Source organism: Populus nigra, chromosome 8 (assembly GCF_951802175.1).
Source record: "Populus nigra chromosome 8, ddPopNigr1.1, whole genome shotgun sequence".
Classification (NCBI taxonomy): Eukaryota; Viridiplantae; Streptophyta; class Magnoliopsida; order Malpighiales; family Salicaceae; genus Populus; species Populus nigra.
Window position 1 is genome coordinate 2,217,788 of NC_084859.1, and position 17,616 is coordinate 2,235,403.

The 17,616-nt window shown below is 33.5% G+C and overlaps 1 protein-coding gene across 3 annotated transcripts; it reads right to left on the reverse strand.

The window, feature by feature from the left end:
• Positions 1-91: 91 nt before the first annotated feature.
• LOC133702128 (uncharacterized) lies at positions 92-16,517 on the reverse strand. 3 transcript variants are annotated; one of them, XM_062126353.1, is made up of 14 exons: positions 16,157-16,515; positions 16,002-16,075; positions 15,818-15,901; positions 15,661-15,741; positions 15,256-15,336; positions 13,643-13,735; positions 10,482-10,661; positions 4,954-5,021; positions 4,592-4,643; positions 4,074-4,127; positions 3,894-3,986; positions 3,428-3,494; positions 541-636; positions 92-238 (listed from the first exon to the last, which is right to left on the reverse strand). In XM_062126353.1, exons 1-13 carry the CDS (start codon positions 16,296-16,298, stop codon positions 545-547), a joined length of 1,161 nt encoding a protein of 386 aa, XP_061982337.1. In that variant the 5' UTR covers positions 16,299-16,515; the 3' UTR covers positions 92-238; positions 541-544. The 3 variants fall into 3 exon arrangements, with proteins under 3 accessions (XP_061982337.1, XP_061982336.1, XP_061982338.1); XM_062126352.1 differs by lacking the exon at positions 92-238 and having other exon boundaries at positions 299-636; XM_062126354.1 differs by lacking the exons at positions 92-238; positions 10,482-10,661 and having other exon boundaries at positions 299-636; positions 16,157-16,517.
• Positions 16,518-17,616: the final 1,099 nt, after the last annotated feature.

Below are 17,616 nucleotides of genomic sequence, written 5' to 3' on the forward strand. Positions count from 1 at the left end.
AAAGTGTAACTCCTCCCACAGCGAATGAAGGAGCTGGTGAATCCCATCACTTTGTGAATGCATGACAAATGGTAAACTGTTCTCATCTGAATTCTCCAGATAAAGGACAAGAATAAAATACCATAATAATTTCTTGTGCACGGTCTTGCTCCAAATTTAGCTCTCCCCTCTGGCAATCCGAATGAAACTAGCCGGCAACACTTCAGAGAGAGAGAGAGAGAGAGAGCTTTATGATATTCTACAAAAAAGAAAGTCTCAGCTATCCATTGTTCACGTCGTACAAGCTATCTAAAGCATGTGTAACAAAGCATCAATCAATTAAGCTGCAGTTGAATGTGTGCTCTTTGCCTTCAGCTCTGGGCTTAGCATGCATATTGTGTAACATTTACAGCCTAAAACATCAGGTTTGTGAAGGCAAAAAAAAAAAAGAACTTCCCTTGACTCAAGAAGACAACTTTTTGAGTGAATAACCAGATTGGCAGAAATATTACAAATCTAAAACAAAGAAAAAACCTGAAAATGTCACAGATAGCCACTAACAACATCAGCTGAATTTGCCAATTCCCACTTTCTTCGTGATTGCTCTTTGACCATAATATATGAAGGAATCGATTATTCCCGCAATTGTGAAAATACCTACAGGGGTTAACACTATATTAATCATTTCAAATAAAAAAGAAGAAAGAGAGATGCTTATGCAGGAAGAATATAAGATCCAATGATATCATATTATCATTCTTGTAAAAGGTTAAATAATATATTACACAAGAAGGCAAATAGAGTAAACTAATTCTCAATTAGGCGCCACAGAAATACTGAAATAGAAGTTAAAAGTTATTGAAATAATTTACTGCTAGGTATTACTGGTTTTCCATGTCAAACTTCAGTACTGCCATATTGCAGGCTAAACCAGCGTTACAAGTCTGATGTATGTAAGGCTCACGGTACAATTTCTGGTGTAGATATGATACCTTGACTTGTACAACTACTTTACAACAGGCTTAGTTGAATTGGTATTTCAGGTTTTAGTGTGCTTAGGAGTGCTTGTTGAGGTTGTTTTGATTGACATGCATGCAAAAATACACTTCTCGTATTTAGTATTTTGCAAGTATATTTTCCATAGATATGCATAATTTTCCTTTTGGAGATGCTTGCAATTTCATTACTTGTGAGCTTCCACGTTATGTTTTGCTATGTTTTGCATCTTGTTGATCCAAATCATGACGTACAGCTGTAATGGATCTGGAACCTGAAGCTAAGGCAGCCAAGTGAATGGCTTAACAATGGACAAAACCATATCTAATTTCATATTCGCTAAAATATTTCCAAACCTAAAACTAAATCTGTGATAACAAAATATTGTTGTAATAAGAGTTCTCCAGTTCCTAATTTGTAAGCATTTTGAGTGTTTCAATTGTAAAAGAAAGCCTGTAAACACTATAAATCAAGTTACCAGTGTTTGCTCGTATTGCAAATTGAGCTAAAGCAGAGATAAGAATGCTTAGAAGCATTGGTAATCGAAATTGATTGGATTGAAATAAGATCAAAAAGGAGGACAAACAGAGCAAAAACATAACAGAATGGACAAAAATATCCATGTAGCCAACACATTATGCAATTTCCTGTTATTTTAAGTGGACAAATTACGCTCACAAATGTGCAATTAGTCGAGAATTTCTGCTTAGGAAATAGCAATTTCCTGTTATTTTAACCAAGACAATAGAACATGTTGTTTCCTAATTTAAGCATTAAACATGACTTTCCTAATCTTAACTAACTAGGCGCTATCACTTTGGACCAAAACCCTAAAGAGAAACCCGGCATGGGAATCTCAGGATCCACCAACTTGAAACCATCTTCTCTGGCAGAAGCACAAACTAATCATTTGTTCCATCCTGTGTACAATACAATTTAGCAAAAGTAAAGCCCTTTATGGTTTCCCCTGGTGCAAAGGGTGACTTTGGCATCAATTCCCTAGTAAGGTTAGGGAAGCAAAAGAATTTCAAAAGCTAGTTTCTCCGCTTCTTACCAGGACCAGTTAAGACATTGAAGGACATATAAGATAAACTTTTTTTTTTTTCAATTTTATGTGATTATTCAAGTCACTTTCTCTACTTACTTTCATACTTCTATTTCATATTTAGCAGCTTTTCCAACAGCTCACGGGGTGTTACTTCCTATTTAGAAGAAGTTGCCTTCTACTGCAACGAGATCTACACATGCATGATTGGTAAATTAAATTGAGGTTCCAGGGATTAGGTTCTCTTTGGTTTTTGTTGTTTGGTTTCTACTTCACTTTGTTTTATATCAGCAAGTTTTTATGCTTAATATGAAACATATTTTTTTGTGGTTAAGCATTTATATGATGATCAGGTACAACAAATGGTTACCTTACAAACATTATAGCATCATATAACCTTTTATCTGGGAAGAATGTACGAGAGCTTGGAGACCATAGGTATAATCCGGAAATTTCAAGAGGTAATTTAGATTCAAAAACAGAAGCAAGGGGAGTGGCTCAAAAGTTACTCAACTCTCCTGATTTTCCAGTCCTCTTTTGGAACTATGTATCAAATTCCTAATGGGTTAAAGATTTCCTATCGAGAAAAATCTTTGTTTAAAATAGCATTTGTTTTATTAAGTTTAGGATTCCTTTTCGAGTATTGTACAAGTAGGTTTGTGCTCCTTCTATAAACTGACGATAGAATCATGAGTTCAAAAGTAATTTTGGTGTGGCTTTTTGAGTCATATTTGAGAGATTTTCTTGGACGGTTTTTTTGGTAGAATTTTTGTTTTTCTCCTTAATGGAGACATTGTTTCATAAATTTGAGTAGTTTTTGTTGTGAGAACTTTCTCAGGGTGTAATTGGATTTTGGGCTTACTAGTGAGATGTGGTTGAGAGATTTTCTGGGGCAAATCTTTCAGTGATTGTAATAATTTGGATTACTGAGTTTTTGTGTATACAATCGCTAATTTCGATTACTGAAGTTTTTGTGCAGACAACTGCTAAACCACTGTAAATCTTCTGCGCTTGTTATTTATTTTTAGTGGAGTTGCCACCTTCAAAGGAAAAATCTGTTGTGTAACTAATTCTGCCTGTTGGTACAAATTGCAAGCCTAATGCATTTACCATGCAGAATATTCCTAAGATTCACCTTAATTTAAATAGACCTATACAAGTTTGAATATGTTCCAGAGTTGCCAGAAAGGTCAAGTCAAGAACAGCGCTACCCTATCACAATTCAAAGCTAACAATTAACACCATAATGAGTCACGTCAAAGCTGCCAAAATAAACACTATAATGATGAATAACAAGAGCACATTTTCAAGATAAGGTTTAAACAGCACATGCATGCATGTTCTGATAAAAAAATTGTAAGCTTTCAAGGGCAGGGGGTTGTGGAGAGCAAAGGACAGAGAAACTACCTCCGATTATAGCACAAACACTTGTCATGAAGTGTAAAAATGAAATGTGCTCCTCTTTGAATATCACCTGCAAAATGCAAAAAGTTCAATAGATAGCAAATGATAAGCAACACCAAGTGGCTGCTTGTTATAGCACCATTTTGTGTACTGACGATCAAAAGATTTGAAACAAGTAGATCACTGTTATTTATTTTTTGTACCACTTTTCCCCCCAAGCACTTCTATTATATTTATTCACCGGGCAAGTTCCTAAAGAACTTTCTAAAATCCAACAAAATAACTTCATTTTGTACATGGTTAAAATATATGGAACATATAAACAGTGAAAAACAAACGACATTGTTTAAATAACAACAGTCAACAACATGGAAGCTTTTCAAAAGTAACAATTGCTGCACCAACATAATAATGAAAGACTCCAGATAGATGCTCAACAAGATTATATTATATGCAAGAAGGAACACACCTTAATTGGAGAAAAGTCATAGAAGAAGTAAACTCCAGGAAGAGAATCATGGGGTGTCAATTCTGATTTCTTGAAATGCTCTGTAACAGAGTACTGCAAGACAGCCATGCTACTTCAGCACATGATGACAGGAATAAGCCAAAAGGAACATATTCGTGATCTTTAGATTTTTAGTAATACCTGATTCGAATGCACAGTGCGGCCTCGAATATCAGTGTATATTGTAGGGACCACCTGCAAAGTTAAAACAGTAATTCTATTGAAACATTGCCAGCTACATTTAAGATAATGATGCTAACATGACATTGTTAAAGGCAAAACTGGTTGTTCACGTTATCCAAACTTCAAAACTGTTGCAAATATATTATACATATATCCAGTAATCTTCCATGAACAGTCAGAATGCATTGCTCTCGTATGCTAATAGCCTATGAACGAAAAAGACAGCAAATGTCTAGAAATCCTCACAATTAATGGGTACAAGGTACCAAAAAACAGAATTAACCAGAAAAGGTGGAAGACAACTGAAAAATTCTCATGCAATATTTTTTACATTCTTGGATTTAAGCAATAAAACTAGAGGAATGCACAACTTTGGATGGAATTCTCAATCAAAAACATTGATTCTTTTAACATTGGACAGGACTCAGTGTAAGCATGTAGAGTCAGAATAATGCCTTGGCATTAACAATACCAACCTTAATGAAAAACTGCTGCACGCCATTTGGTGTGTCATGCATCAATTGTATCCTGAACAAGGCAATAGATTAAAACTATTAAGACAAAAAGGCATAAAAAAATGGGAGGGAAGGGGTGGGAAGATGAAATTAACAAACAGGAAACATCCAAAATAGAAAGGAAACTTGACTTGACAAAAAATAAATCACAAGTATCTAAACATGACAATTGATAAATCACTAGTATCTATTTTCAACACAAGTGAGGCTATCAGTCACTCAAACACACACAGAACATTTCAACTAATAAAGCAAATATGCCCGGAAGAGCAATAACTTTTATAGGTGTGTGTAGCTGTGCAAGAAAGGAAAGAGAAAATTACCCAGCAAGGGGGTTTACCACGCCTGGAAAGTAGTCACCGAAAGCCAGTCTACTGATCCTATGACTTATCTGTATCATGGTCCAAAATGTTTAAAATGAATTTAACATAATGAGATTTCATCTAAATAAAAAACTAAAGGAGAAAAGTTACATGATAGTGACATTACCTAATTGAAATTTCATACAAGGAAAAAAAGTGTAGGAGAAAGGTTATTTTACAAAATTCCACAAGAAAAAAAAATTCATAACTGAAGTATTTTAGTGACGTAGAATAATTATCCCATGAGTTTATAGACCATATTAAAGCATAAAATTACTATTTTCCTGTTTTAATTATTTTCCTAGTTAATTTTGGATTTTAATTATTTGTTTTCTACTTAGTTTAGAAATTTCAATTTAATTAGTATTTTACTATTTAGAAATCCTAATGCTAGATGGAGTCTATTAATTAAGTAAATTTTAATTAGGAATCATTTTTCTATAAAGGATTTTAGTACTAATATAAACAGGAATGTCTAATTTATTTTATGAGGATCAAAACTACTATTCAAATGTCAATAAAAATACTAGACAATTTTCTTTAGAATTCTCCATGGTTTGGTCTATAACTTTAAGGTTTTAGAACCATAGTTTTATCTTCGCTATACGTTGCATCATGTGGTATCAGAACATGTCAACATTCGATTCGATGGCAAACTATGAAGAGAATCGTGGAGCATTTGGTGGCAACCATCTCAATGATAGCGATTAGGGGATGCAAGCTGTTTGAGATCAGCTAAATCGCTATTCAGTAGCAATAGTGGCTTTAAAGAGGTGAATGCAAACCGGGCTTGGTAACATCAATAACAGAGTTGATGACCTTACAACCAAGCATTCGCGGGGATGACGCTCGCGGCCAGCCTGTTCCTGAACCGGTTCGTGCAAATTCTCGTGGTCAGTATGACAATGAGTGCTCATCTAATGAAGAAGATCGAGGTGATGTTGTTTGAAATAATAAGTATAATCAAGATTACCGTATGAAGGTTGAGATTTCTTCTTTTGGTGATGATATAGGAGTAGAGGAGTTCCTTAATTGGTTAGCTGAATATGATCTATTTTATAAGCATACAGGAATTTCAAATTCAAGGATGGTAAAAATTATAGGGTTTATATTGAAGCATGGGGCCCTAGTCTAGTGGGATAGGCTATTGAAAACTAGGAGGTGCGAAGGTAGAATACCTATTGGGACTTGGGAACAAATGAAGCAGTTGTTGAGAGGTAGATTTTCGCCCCTTGATTATGATCAACTTCTATTCCATAAGTATTAGAGGTGTTCCCAAGATTCTTGAACCATGCATGAATATACAACGTAATTTTTACACCTAACTAAATGAAATAATTTGCATGAAACTGATGAGCAACAAGTTGCTAGGTATGTAAAGAGACTGAAACTTGCCATTAGAGAGAATTGGGCTTCAAATGCTACTAAATGTTATCAACGGATGAAATATGGCTTTAAGAGCAGAAATGTTAATGTAGAATAGAACCAATACGAGATTTGATTATCTAGGGAGGGTTTTTGCCATAAAGCCTCGACTTACACCTACTGAGAAAGGTAAGCTACCACAGACAAATAGTCAATCCAAGCACGCTATTTTTGGCTCTAGCTATGATAAAAATAGACCCCAAGCAATTCTAGAGATAACCAGAAAAGAGATAATCCTCATATCAATTTGCCTCCAATAAAGTGTTATAGATGCAATCAGGAAGGGCAAGGATCCAAACCTGTGAATGTTGTTGAACGTGAGGATGAAGAATGTAGAGAAGGTACAAAATTGTGTTCGGAGGAGTGTTATGAACCTAATGGTGAGGGTGAATATGAAGATGATGATGGTCAAGCCTATGTTGTGAGACGATTACTTCTCACACCAAAAGCTAAGACACAACAACACAAGCTTTTTCGTGCGAGGTGCATAACCAATAGCTTTTGACCTTATTATCAATAGAGGTAGCTGCGAGAATATTAATGGTAGAGAAACCACTATTAAATCAGGTTTGAATATTGAGAAACATTCTGAACCTTACAATATAAGTTGGATTAAAAAGGTAACAAAAATAACAATAATGAAAAGATGTAACGTTTTTTTTTTCATAAGCAAGTATAAGGATAAAGTTTATCATGATATAGTTGACATGAATGCTTGTAATTTGATGTTTAGTAAGCCATGGCAATATGATGTAAATGGGGCATCTATAGGTTTGTTAAGGATGGGATTCATTTTACTTCGATGCCTTTAAAGAGGAATTCCAACCAAAAGCCCGAAAGGCTGGAGGAAATGCATTCCTTACTATTACCCAATCTTTGTTAGAAATTGAAACAGATTTAAAGAAGACGAAGAAAATACATCTTTTAATTGTGAAGTCCTTATTGTTGTCCGAAGAAGCTGACAAGGCAGTTAAGGTTCCTGAAGCTGTTAAGCCTCTATTACAGGAGTTTCTGAGAGTTATTCCAGATGAACTACCGGATGAGTTACCACCTATTCGTGATATTTAACACCAGTTTGACTTGATAACAGGGGGTAGTCTTTCGAATTTAACTCATTACAAAATGAGACCAAATGAGAGGGAGATCTCGAGGGAGAAAATAGAAGAATTGCTGAAGAAAAGAATGATTCAAGAGAGCTTAAGTCCATGTGTTGTTCCTGCTTTACTAATACCAAAGAAAGATGGTAGTTGGTGCATGTGTATTGATAGTCGTGCCATCAATGAAATCACTGTGGGATTTAGGTTTCCAATTCCATGATTAGATGACATGCTAGATCAGTTGTTTGGCGCAACAATCTTTTCAAAAATTGACTTGAGAAGTGAGTACCATCAGATTCAGATACAACCAGGGGATAAATGGAAAACGACTTTCAAGACAAAAAATGAGTTATATGAGTGGTTAGTCATGTCATTTAGGTTAATGAATGCACCGAGCACATTCACAAAATTGATGAATCAAGTTTTGCAACCTTTCATAAATAAACTTGTTGTGGTTTATTTTAATGATATCCTTGTATTCAGTCATAATAAAACTGATCATATTCAGCACTTAAGGAGTGTTATGAAGGTGTTGCTAAAAAACAAGTTGTATTAAAATTTGAAGAAGTGTAGCTTTATGACTAGAAAGTTGCTATCCTTGGGTTTTGTAGTAGGAGCTACTAGAGTTGAAGTTGACGAGGAGAAAGTGAGGGCAATTCATAATTAGCCCGCACCCAAGACATTTAGTAATGTGCAGAGTTTTCATGGCTTGGTTATTTTTTATATGAGAATTATTCGAAATTTTAGTAGTATTGTGGCACTAATCACCGAATGTTTGAAGAAGGAAAAGTTTAAGTGGGGTGAGGAAGAAGAATTGAGTTTTGCCTTAATAAAAGAAAAGTTATGCAATGCTCTAGTGAGTGCTTTACCCAATTTTGACAAGTTGTTTGAAGTTGAATGTGATGCTTGCAGAGTAGGTATTGAAGGAGTTTTTTTCCCTAGGAGAAACGTCTTGTAGCCTTTTTTAGTGAGAAGTTGAATGAAGCTCACTTGAAATGAACTATCTATGATAAAGAACTCCATGTTGTGGTAAGGGCTTGGAAAATTTAGGAGCATTATTTGATTAATAGAGATTTTATCTTATATTAAGATCATTAAGCTTTGAAGTCTCTGAATAGTCAAAAGAAAATCAATGCAGATATGATGGCTAGATGGATTACATTCCTTCAAAAGTTCAGTTTCATTTTGAAGCACAAATTCGGAGTTAAAAACAAAATGGCCAACACATTAAGTAGGCGAGTTTCCCTACTAATCACTTTTCATAGCGAGATTTTGGGTTTTGAGTGTCTGAAAGAACTATACACTAAAGATGTTAATTTTAGAAGATATGGGAGAAGTGTTCTAATGGTCGAGCTGGTGAAGATTTCAGTATACATGATGATTACTTAATGAAAAGTAATCAATTGTGTATCTCTCGCACATTCCTATGTGAGAAATTGTTTTGAAACCAGCATGGTGGCGAATTAAAGTGTCATGGAGGAAGAGATAAAATAGTGTCAGCTTTGGAGAATAAGTATTAATGGCCTCAGCTCAAGCGTGATGCAAACAAATTTGTCTGACATTGTTTTACTTGTCAAGCAGCTAAGGGGCACTCACAAAACACTGGTTTATACATGTCTCTACCTATACATAAACATATCTGAGAAGATATTTCCATGGATTTTGGGTTAGGCCTTCCACAAACTCGACAAGGAATGAATTATGTTTTTGTTGTTGTGGATAGATATTCATAGATGACACACTTTATTACTTGTAAGAAAACTACGAATGCGATTAGTATTGCTAGGCTATTTTTCAAACAAATAATGAGGTTGCATGGTGTTCCAAAATCCATTACATATGATAGAGATATCAGGCTCCTTGGTCACTTTTGGCTAACTTTATCGAAGATGTTTAATTCCTCTTTGAAGTTTAGTAGCACTGTTCATCCACAAACTGATGGCCAAATAGTCTCTAAATAGAACTTTAGGCAATTTGATTTGTAGCATTTGTGGAGACAAGCCTAAACAGTGGAGTATTGCATTGGGTCAAGCAGAATTTGCTTACAGCAGTTCCAAGCATAGTGCTACTAGCAAGACACCATTTGAGATTGTGTACGTGAAGCCTCCAAATCATGTACACGATCTACATTCATTGCCTAAAGCTACTAGATTTAGCAAGTCAGCAAGGAATTTGGCTGAAGAGGTGCAAGTTGTGCATCAAAAGGTCAAGAGAAAACTATAAGAAGTAGCTAACAAAAATAAGCAAGCATCAAATAAGCATAAACAAGTTAAATTGTTTCAAGAAGGAGAAATGGTCATGGTTTTCTTGCACAAGGAGAGATTTTCAATAGACACCTATAATAAACTAAAGATGAAGAAGTATGGTCCATACAAGGTGCTAAAGAAAATCAATGACAATGCTTATGTTATTGATCTATGCTTATGTTATTGATCTTCTGGATAGCATGGGCATATCAAAAAAACCTTCATTGTTGTTGATCTTTATGAGTACCTTCTAGATATTGAGCTTAAGTTGAGAATGAGTTTTTCTAAAATGGAGGAAACTGACGAGGAACAAAATCCCAGGAGTTTATAGACCAGATTAAAGCATGAAGTTGCTATTTTCCTGTTTTAATTATTTTCTAGTTAATTTTGGATTTTAATTATTTATTTCCTACTTAATTTAGAACTTTTAATTTAATTAGCATTTTACTATTTAGGAATTCTAATGCTAAATAGATTTTAATGCTAAATGGATTTTATTAATTAGGTAAGTTTTAATTAGAAATTCTTATCTATAATGGAATTTAATATTAATATAAATAAGGATGTCTAGTTTATTTTATGGGGATCAAAAACATTATTCAAATTTCAATAAAAATACCAGATAATTTTCTCAAGTTTTTCTAGAGTTTCGTATGTAATTTTAAGGCTTGAGAACCCTAACTTTATCTTTGATATACGTTGCTACCAAGACATGTCTTACATTATAACTATCCTTTTGCAAATCCAGCAAATCCTGTATCAGAAAATTTGATTGATGGAAGCTTTTCCAAGGAGCAAATTGAAAACTCCCAGCAACTCTGTTAACTTCCAAGGATCCATTAATATTACATCCTTCACCTTCTTCGTCTTTTATCATTTGGATAAAGCCTTCACGTTTGCACTGAAAGAAAATTGTACTGATGAAACATCAGAACACAAAACTCAATACAAAAATTTCTCAGGCTAAGCAGCTAGACAATCGATACAAACAGAAGTCAAAAACTAGCAACTGTTAATAGAATGTGCATGTGCATTTAATTTCACACCCAGATGGATATGGCTATAGCTTATAACTAATAAATAGATGCATCCATTTACAAATGAATATGCAATCTAGGAAGCATTGAATTTATACGTTGAATATTGATATCAGAATTAAAAATTGAGTTTTCTTCTAGATAATTGGTTCTCAGTTTTGTAATCTTATGGGTGGTTCTACACCACAAGCACTGCTACCTCTCTAGCTTGAGATTTTTCCCTAGGAATTTAATTGTTTTGGACTTAATAGTTATTTCTACAACAGCATAAAAACACTACAATACGGACAGAATGAATTGTGAGCATGTATTATATATTCAAATCAATTAGAACATCTCCACTGAATTCAAAAGGATACTAACCAAACAACACAAGCCACTTATTAGGGAGAGCTCCATGACATGAAACACATTTGGGGAATAATATTATGATATCAATAAAAAGAGAGTGAATCTTAAATATTTGTGCACATCAATTGGAATACCTTGACCCATTCATATATATTATTCAAATACTATGAGTCACTCACCTAGTTGATTATGATCCACATAATGATGTCAATTGAACAGCTGACAGGACACATAAACAGTTGGCTAATTAATTCTAACAAATGCGCTCGATTGGTAATTTTCTGAAAGTACAAACCCTCAATTAGAGATAAAGAGAATTGTCCATGCAATATTGATGTAAATGTCAGCATGCCACATGTCAATTTAACCACATCATATATTTGATGGAACCTAACTGGAGCATTGATTTGAAAAAAATTAAGAGTTCACAAATTCAAAAGGTAAAAATAATGGGCACTCAAATAGAAAAAATTGAAAAGTTCACGCGCCAAATATCTGATAATCTCAAAAGGTTCTAGTATCTAATTTTTTCACGTATGAAATAATTTCAACTTCATAATAAAATAAAACAAAAAACTTATACGATAATTTGAAGGGCAGTAATAGGGTGGCATAAATGATAGATATAATTATTTTGACAAATAAATTATAAACTGATACTGTCAATCTTCAAAAAACATGATAGGAAATTCCTCTGTAATGACACACTGTGGGATAAATTGAAGTTGGAACAAGATAATTAGGATTTAAGGTTCATAAGAAACCTCTAAAACCTGAACAGATGGATAAAAATAACTAAAAACTACTTTTAGAATAACCTAGCAGCCTATTTATACTGGCTAAAACCCTAGATCCTAGTAGAAAGGATGCCTGGTCTTGGTCTCCAAGTAAAATTACTTGGCCTCCAAAGGAAAGACTTTAAGAAGTCACATGATAATCACAACCCTAGATTAATTAACCTTGATATCAGAAATATAAGAGAATAAATTCTAAAGAAACCACTTGTATCATGTTATTACATTTCTAGGAACCTTCTTCTTTATATTATTGTTCCATACTGGTTAAGAACATCTCACATTGTTATAGAAAATGAAATGATCTAACCCTCATTTCATCTTGATTTCAAAAAATACAAACAAAATATTAGTGTTGGAGTTGTTCAGCACTAATGAATATCTTACATTTTTTTTAATAGAAACTATGCTTTGATAAATATTAATCATCATTTAAAATAATTTATTATTTTTTATTCCATTAGTAGAATGTAAGTGTATAATGATGATAAAACCAGTAAAAACAGGTTTGAAATGTAATTTTTAAATTTCTTCTGCAACTAAAACCATTTTTTAACGCTGAGTCTCTCTCATAAAATTCAAAAGTAACGATTTTCTTTTTGGTACAAAAGGTAACTTTGCTTTATGTTTTCCATGAGTGGCCATGCAATTATACTTGTAAATCACTACAAATGAAGGTCATTCTGGTCATTTAAAGGTTAAATCAATAGTTTTAAATGCTTGGCTTATTTAAAGTTTTAAACTAGAATATATTAATTGGGAATTTTGCTCTCCCAACGGGTAAATTAATACCCATATTAATGCTTCTGAACCCATTAGCTTTACTTATAAAGTCTGTGTTGTGACAAACTACCGCTGTTCAGGCCATGACATTAAGCCAGGCCAGCATCAAAAGAGAAGTAAAGCCAACTTCAAAATTAAACTAATGAAAACTACAGCTTAGTGGTATGTTTGAGTTGCCTTCACTACATTTGTAGCACAAAGAGCCCATCATTCAAAGGTGCTAACTAGAGTTCGTTAGAAGTCACCAGACCGACAACAAAATACCAAGGAATAGAGATGGCTCATCATATAATTCATGCCAAATGTGGATACACACAGTTTCCTATTAAAAGTAATCTCAGTCTTTCCTATTTGGCAATTATTGAACTTAATTTTCCTACATAGGAATTCCTATTCCTATTCATTCTATATTCTTGGTGTGTACATGGGTTCCTATTATTTGTTTTAGAACAGTAGCTTTTGATGAAAGAATAAAGAGCATTGAGCATAGTGAAACTTTTCTTCCATCTACAATATTATTCATGATTCCTTCTGATCCACTTCTCTCTTATTTCATTTCCTCCATGTCTCACATCAGCACCCCTTAACAAATTTGGAAGAAATTAGTTCGTGTAATTCTTGCTGTTATTGTACAAACAAATCTACTTCATTATGCCAGGATGAAATTCCTGGTGAATCTACGACTCTTTATGCAAGTGATGATGCACTTTATAATGGTAGATGAGCAAAATTCTAGAATCACATAAGGAATAAAATACAAGGGAGAAGTCACATCATCAAGGTAAGTAGAATACCTCCATGAGATGTTCAAAGGGAAACACCAGCAACCACAATATTAAGCTTCTTTTTGTGCCTTGCTAAGAAATAGCATATAATCTGTGTGAAGATTGTCTGAAGTAAAATACAAGAGAACTTACTTGGTCAATCAGATCCATATTTGTCATTGCCCACCCTTTTCTCCTATATGCTTCACGAACTTCTTCGCATGTGTTGCAACAATCATCAACTGACTGCAGGAGAGAGATTGATTAATAATCTACAGAAAAACAGAAATAAGAGCCAATCTTCGAAATGTAGATTGGTCCATGGGATTGGGAAGGGCAGGCTCATTTAGTTGCAGCTTCATGTTGCAGCATGCTTTGAAGCACGTGCTTTGGTTGCATAATAAACTTTTAAGAACAAAAAGCAACCTGCAACCCTTGGCTGTAGGAATTCCTATTGCCCACAATATGTGGCAACCTCTCAGGCCACCACATGTACATACCATTAATTACTTCATAAATTTTGGGTCAGTAAAAATCTCCTATCTTGCCACTATGTACCTTTAGGCTCCTCGTTAATGGCTGTTAAAAATGGAACCTTATCATTTTTTATATACAGCAAGGATTTTGATTCCCTAACTATTTGTGAAAAAATAAATGCTACATGCTACCCAACACATAGTTCTCTATGAGATCGCCTCATGTTGGGAGATATGATTTGCTACAGCCAAGGTTGTAGGAAGCTTTTGTTCAGATTCTTCCTGTAACATTAAGATGCCATGAGTCATTTAAATCCATACAGAAACATGAATGCCCCCTTTTTTTATTATTATGAGAAGCTTTATCTCATATAATTTCTATAATGGGGCAAAAAACACTAACAATTAGCATATGTGAACGAGAAAAATAAAATTAGTGGTCCATATTTTCTTTGTTCTTCTTCTCTAAACAATGTACCAAAACCAACATTAGCACATAGCTCAGCTAGACCAAAAAAACTAATGAGACACGTAAAGTATGGCCCAATTCCAAATAATAAACCAAAAGAAGCCTAACTCAGCTAACCAACAAATTAAAATGCAAACCCAACCTGACCCAATGATTAACAGGGCAAACCCAAGCAGAGCTAGCAGTCAAGCTAGCCCTGCCTAAACCCTTCTTCTACTCCCTTTTATTCCATCAGCCACACCTTTTGCTAAGCATACCACCCAAGCTACAGTGGTCAGCTCCTCCTCCTTTATCATTTCTTCTACTTGATTTCCCTGTCTTTCATTTCACAATTACAATCACTAGCAAAGGATGACAATGGCTAACAGAATTTGATCCTTCTGAGAAGTACACGCTCAACGTTACATTATAGAGATTGGATTGATGATTTTGGTGGTCAAGATTGCGATGTTTGAAAAACACCCTGCTATGAAACTCCTATGGACCAGAAAAATTGATGACAGCAGATCCTCTGGCTCTAGTTTAGGTCAGAAATGCAATGTTCATAACAAAGAAAACCTTAGCCTTTTTCAGTTTCCTCGTCATTATACTTTATCTTATTCATTACTTTCCTAACAACACCTGTAACTTTTTCAAAAAAAAAAAAACATATAATTATGATCTCTTTCAGTCTAGATAACTGATTTCCTATATAGTCAAAAAAAAAAAAAAGCTAGAAACTCTTTTGTTTCATATTCGCACATTTGTACAAATACCTAGGCTATAATTTTAAGAGTTTCCATATGAAATGACAAAATAAGGAGTACCAGACATCAATATACCATTTCGCCTCCAAAACACGAACCACAATATTCCTCATTATGTCCAAGCCTGCCACCATGGCTCTGTAAAGGCCTGTCAATCTGCATGAAAAGAAGGCCAGAGGCAGACAGCCAACGTAAAGGCAAAGAGGGAAAAAAAGGAAGAAGAAGGAATACGTTACAAGAAAACAGAGCAATGGATGAAAAAATTGAAAACCTGAAAAAATAATACAACGCATTTGAAAGGGAAAGGGAAATGTGGAATGACACAAGTCCTAAATCAAAATTCATCCCTGTATATGTAAATCAACTTTATGACTTTGATAGAATGTATTATCATGTAATTGCAAGTCAAAATTAAGCAATTCACAGAAATCCCTTAATTTATTTTAGCATAAATTGTGTTATATTCTTTTGGTTACTGACCTTCGGAGCACCAATCCCTTCCTGACGGACTTCAATTACATCGCCATGAGCATTGATCCTTTTCTTAGATATATCATGCCTCTGCAATTGCAATCAGGACCAAATTAATAGGAAAATAACCAAATTTCATTTTACTTTATTTATTTGGGGTACATACAATATCAAGATGCTGCTCTCCACTGATATCTATGGCATCCACACTGAGCAACGAACATCGAATGGCAGGAAAAGTGACATCAAACTGCATATAAATATATATATTCATCAAAACGAAAAACCTTTTTTTCGAAATAAATAAAAAAGGAAATCAAATACATAAAAAAAAAAAAAAAAAATTGGACATTGATGCGTAGGCTTTGCCCTCTTGAAGTATCCACTAAAAGCTTTGTCTCCGTAACCTTATGAAGATACAAACCTTTCAAAATAAAAACAAATAAAGGGATCATCAAAACGATTAAGACCAAAATATTTGAAAGGAAGTGGATAGGCTACGTACTGAGTTCAGAGAAGAAGAGGAAAAGAATGAGAACGGAAGAGATGAGAGTGATAAGGCCTCCGGAGAGAGTACGGCTGTAGAAATCCTCGTTTATTTTTGGATACGCGTCTAAATTCCGCACTTTCTCATATATCCTGTCCATTTTCTTCCCAGATTCTGAATCGTTCTCTAACACTAGTGGTGTCTGTTTCTTCCGTCTGCGGCTGATTTTACAAGAAGAAGAGGGGCACGCCGCCGGCCGGTGAACGGACGAACATATTATACATCGTCTGTCTCTTTACTCGAGGAAAAAAGAAAGAAGACATATTATATGTCTAGGAAATTAGTCAATGAGTTTTACTTCAACAGTTCAACACTTCAACTCAACTGTTGCTTGGTCTTGTGTTTTTTAGGATTTTTTAAAAAAAAATAGCACTTATAAAAAAAAATTAGCACAGGTTATAATGCCGTGTAAAAATAACTTTTAAGCTTATAATTATTAAGACTGTCTTTAGAATTGTGATATTGATTATTTTAAAAAATATTTTTTATTTTAAATTATATTAAAATAATATATTTTTATTTTTTAAAAATTATTTTTAATATTAACTTATTAAAATATCTGAAAATATTAAAAAATATATTAATTTAAAATAAAAAAATTTAAATTTTTTTAAAAAATTTTCTAACTACAGTGCTAAATATTGCCTAAATGACATTTCTATTAAACAATGAAATGGCTTGTGGAAATTATATTGAAGAGAGGAGAAACAAAAATTTAAATACTGAAGGGACATAAAAATTCTAAATATCTCTTAAGCTTGTTATTATTAAGGCATCGTTTGGGAACGTGATGCAAACTATATTCTCAAAAAATTCAAAAACTATTTTTGCTAAAAATTAATTTTTTTTGTTTTGAATCGTTTTGATGTGCTGATCTTAAATATTATTTTAAAAAAATAAAAAAATATCATTTTGATGCATTTTGATATAAAAAATATTTAAAAAGCAACTATAACTATAGCTTTATGACATTTCAAATAAATAGTGAAATGGTTTGAGGAAATTATATCAAAGAGAGGAGGAAAAAAAATTAATACTGAAGGGACATTAATATTTTACATAATACATTACCAATATTATTATAAAAATCTTAACTAAATTTAAATTTAATAAAATTAGGAAGGATTATTAGCTATGAAGGCAAGTGAGCCACATGTAATTTGTAAAGGCGACAAGTGTAGCCACTTGTTTTGATGAGTTTCTTTATGCTATTCAATTTTTTTATTAAGATTTTTTTAAAATATATTCATCAAAACCAACTTGAAGTTTTTTTTCATTTAATTTTTGTATTAGATCTGATTTTTATAATCTATTTATTTGGTTTTTTATGTTTTTATGATTGAGAATGTTGTTTTATTATTTTTTTTCTTTGCTTTCTACGGGTTAATCGCGGCTTCTTAACCTGGATTGTTGTTTTC

Coding starts and splice junctions, on each gene's coding strand:
- LOC133702128 (XM_062126353.1), bottom strand. CDS start 16,298: ATGGACAGGATATATGAGAAAGTGCGGAATTTAGACGCGTATCCAAAA. Junction 15,742..15,817: donor GAGAGCAGCATCTTGATATT/GTATGTACCCCA, acceptor TTGCAATTGCAG/AGGCATGATATATCTAAGAA. Junction 4,644..4,953: donor GTGGTAAACCCCCTTGCTGG/GTAATTTTCTCT, acceptor TGCCTTGTTCAG/GATACAATTGATGCATGACA.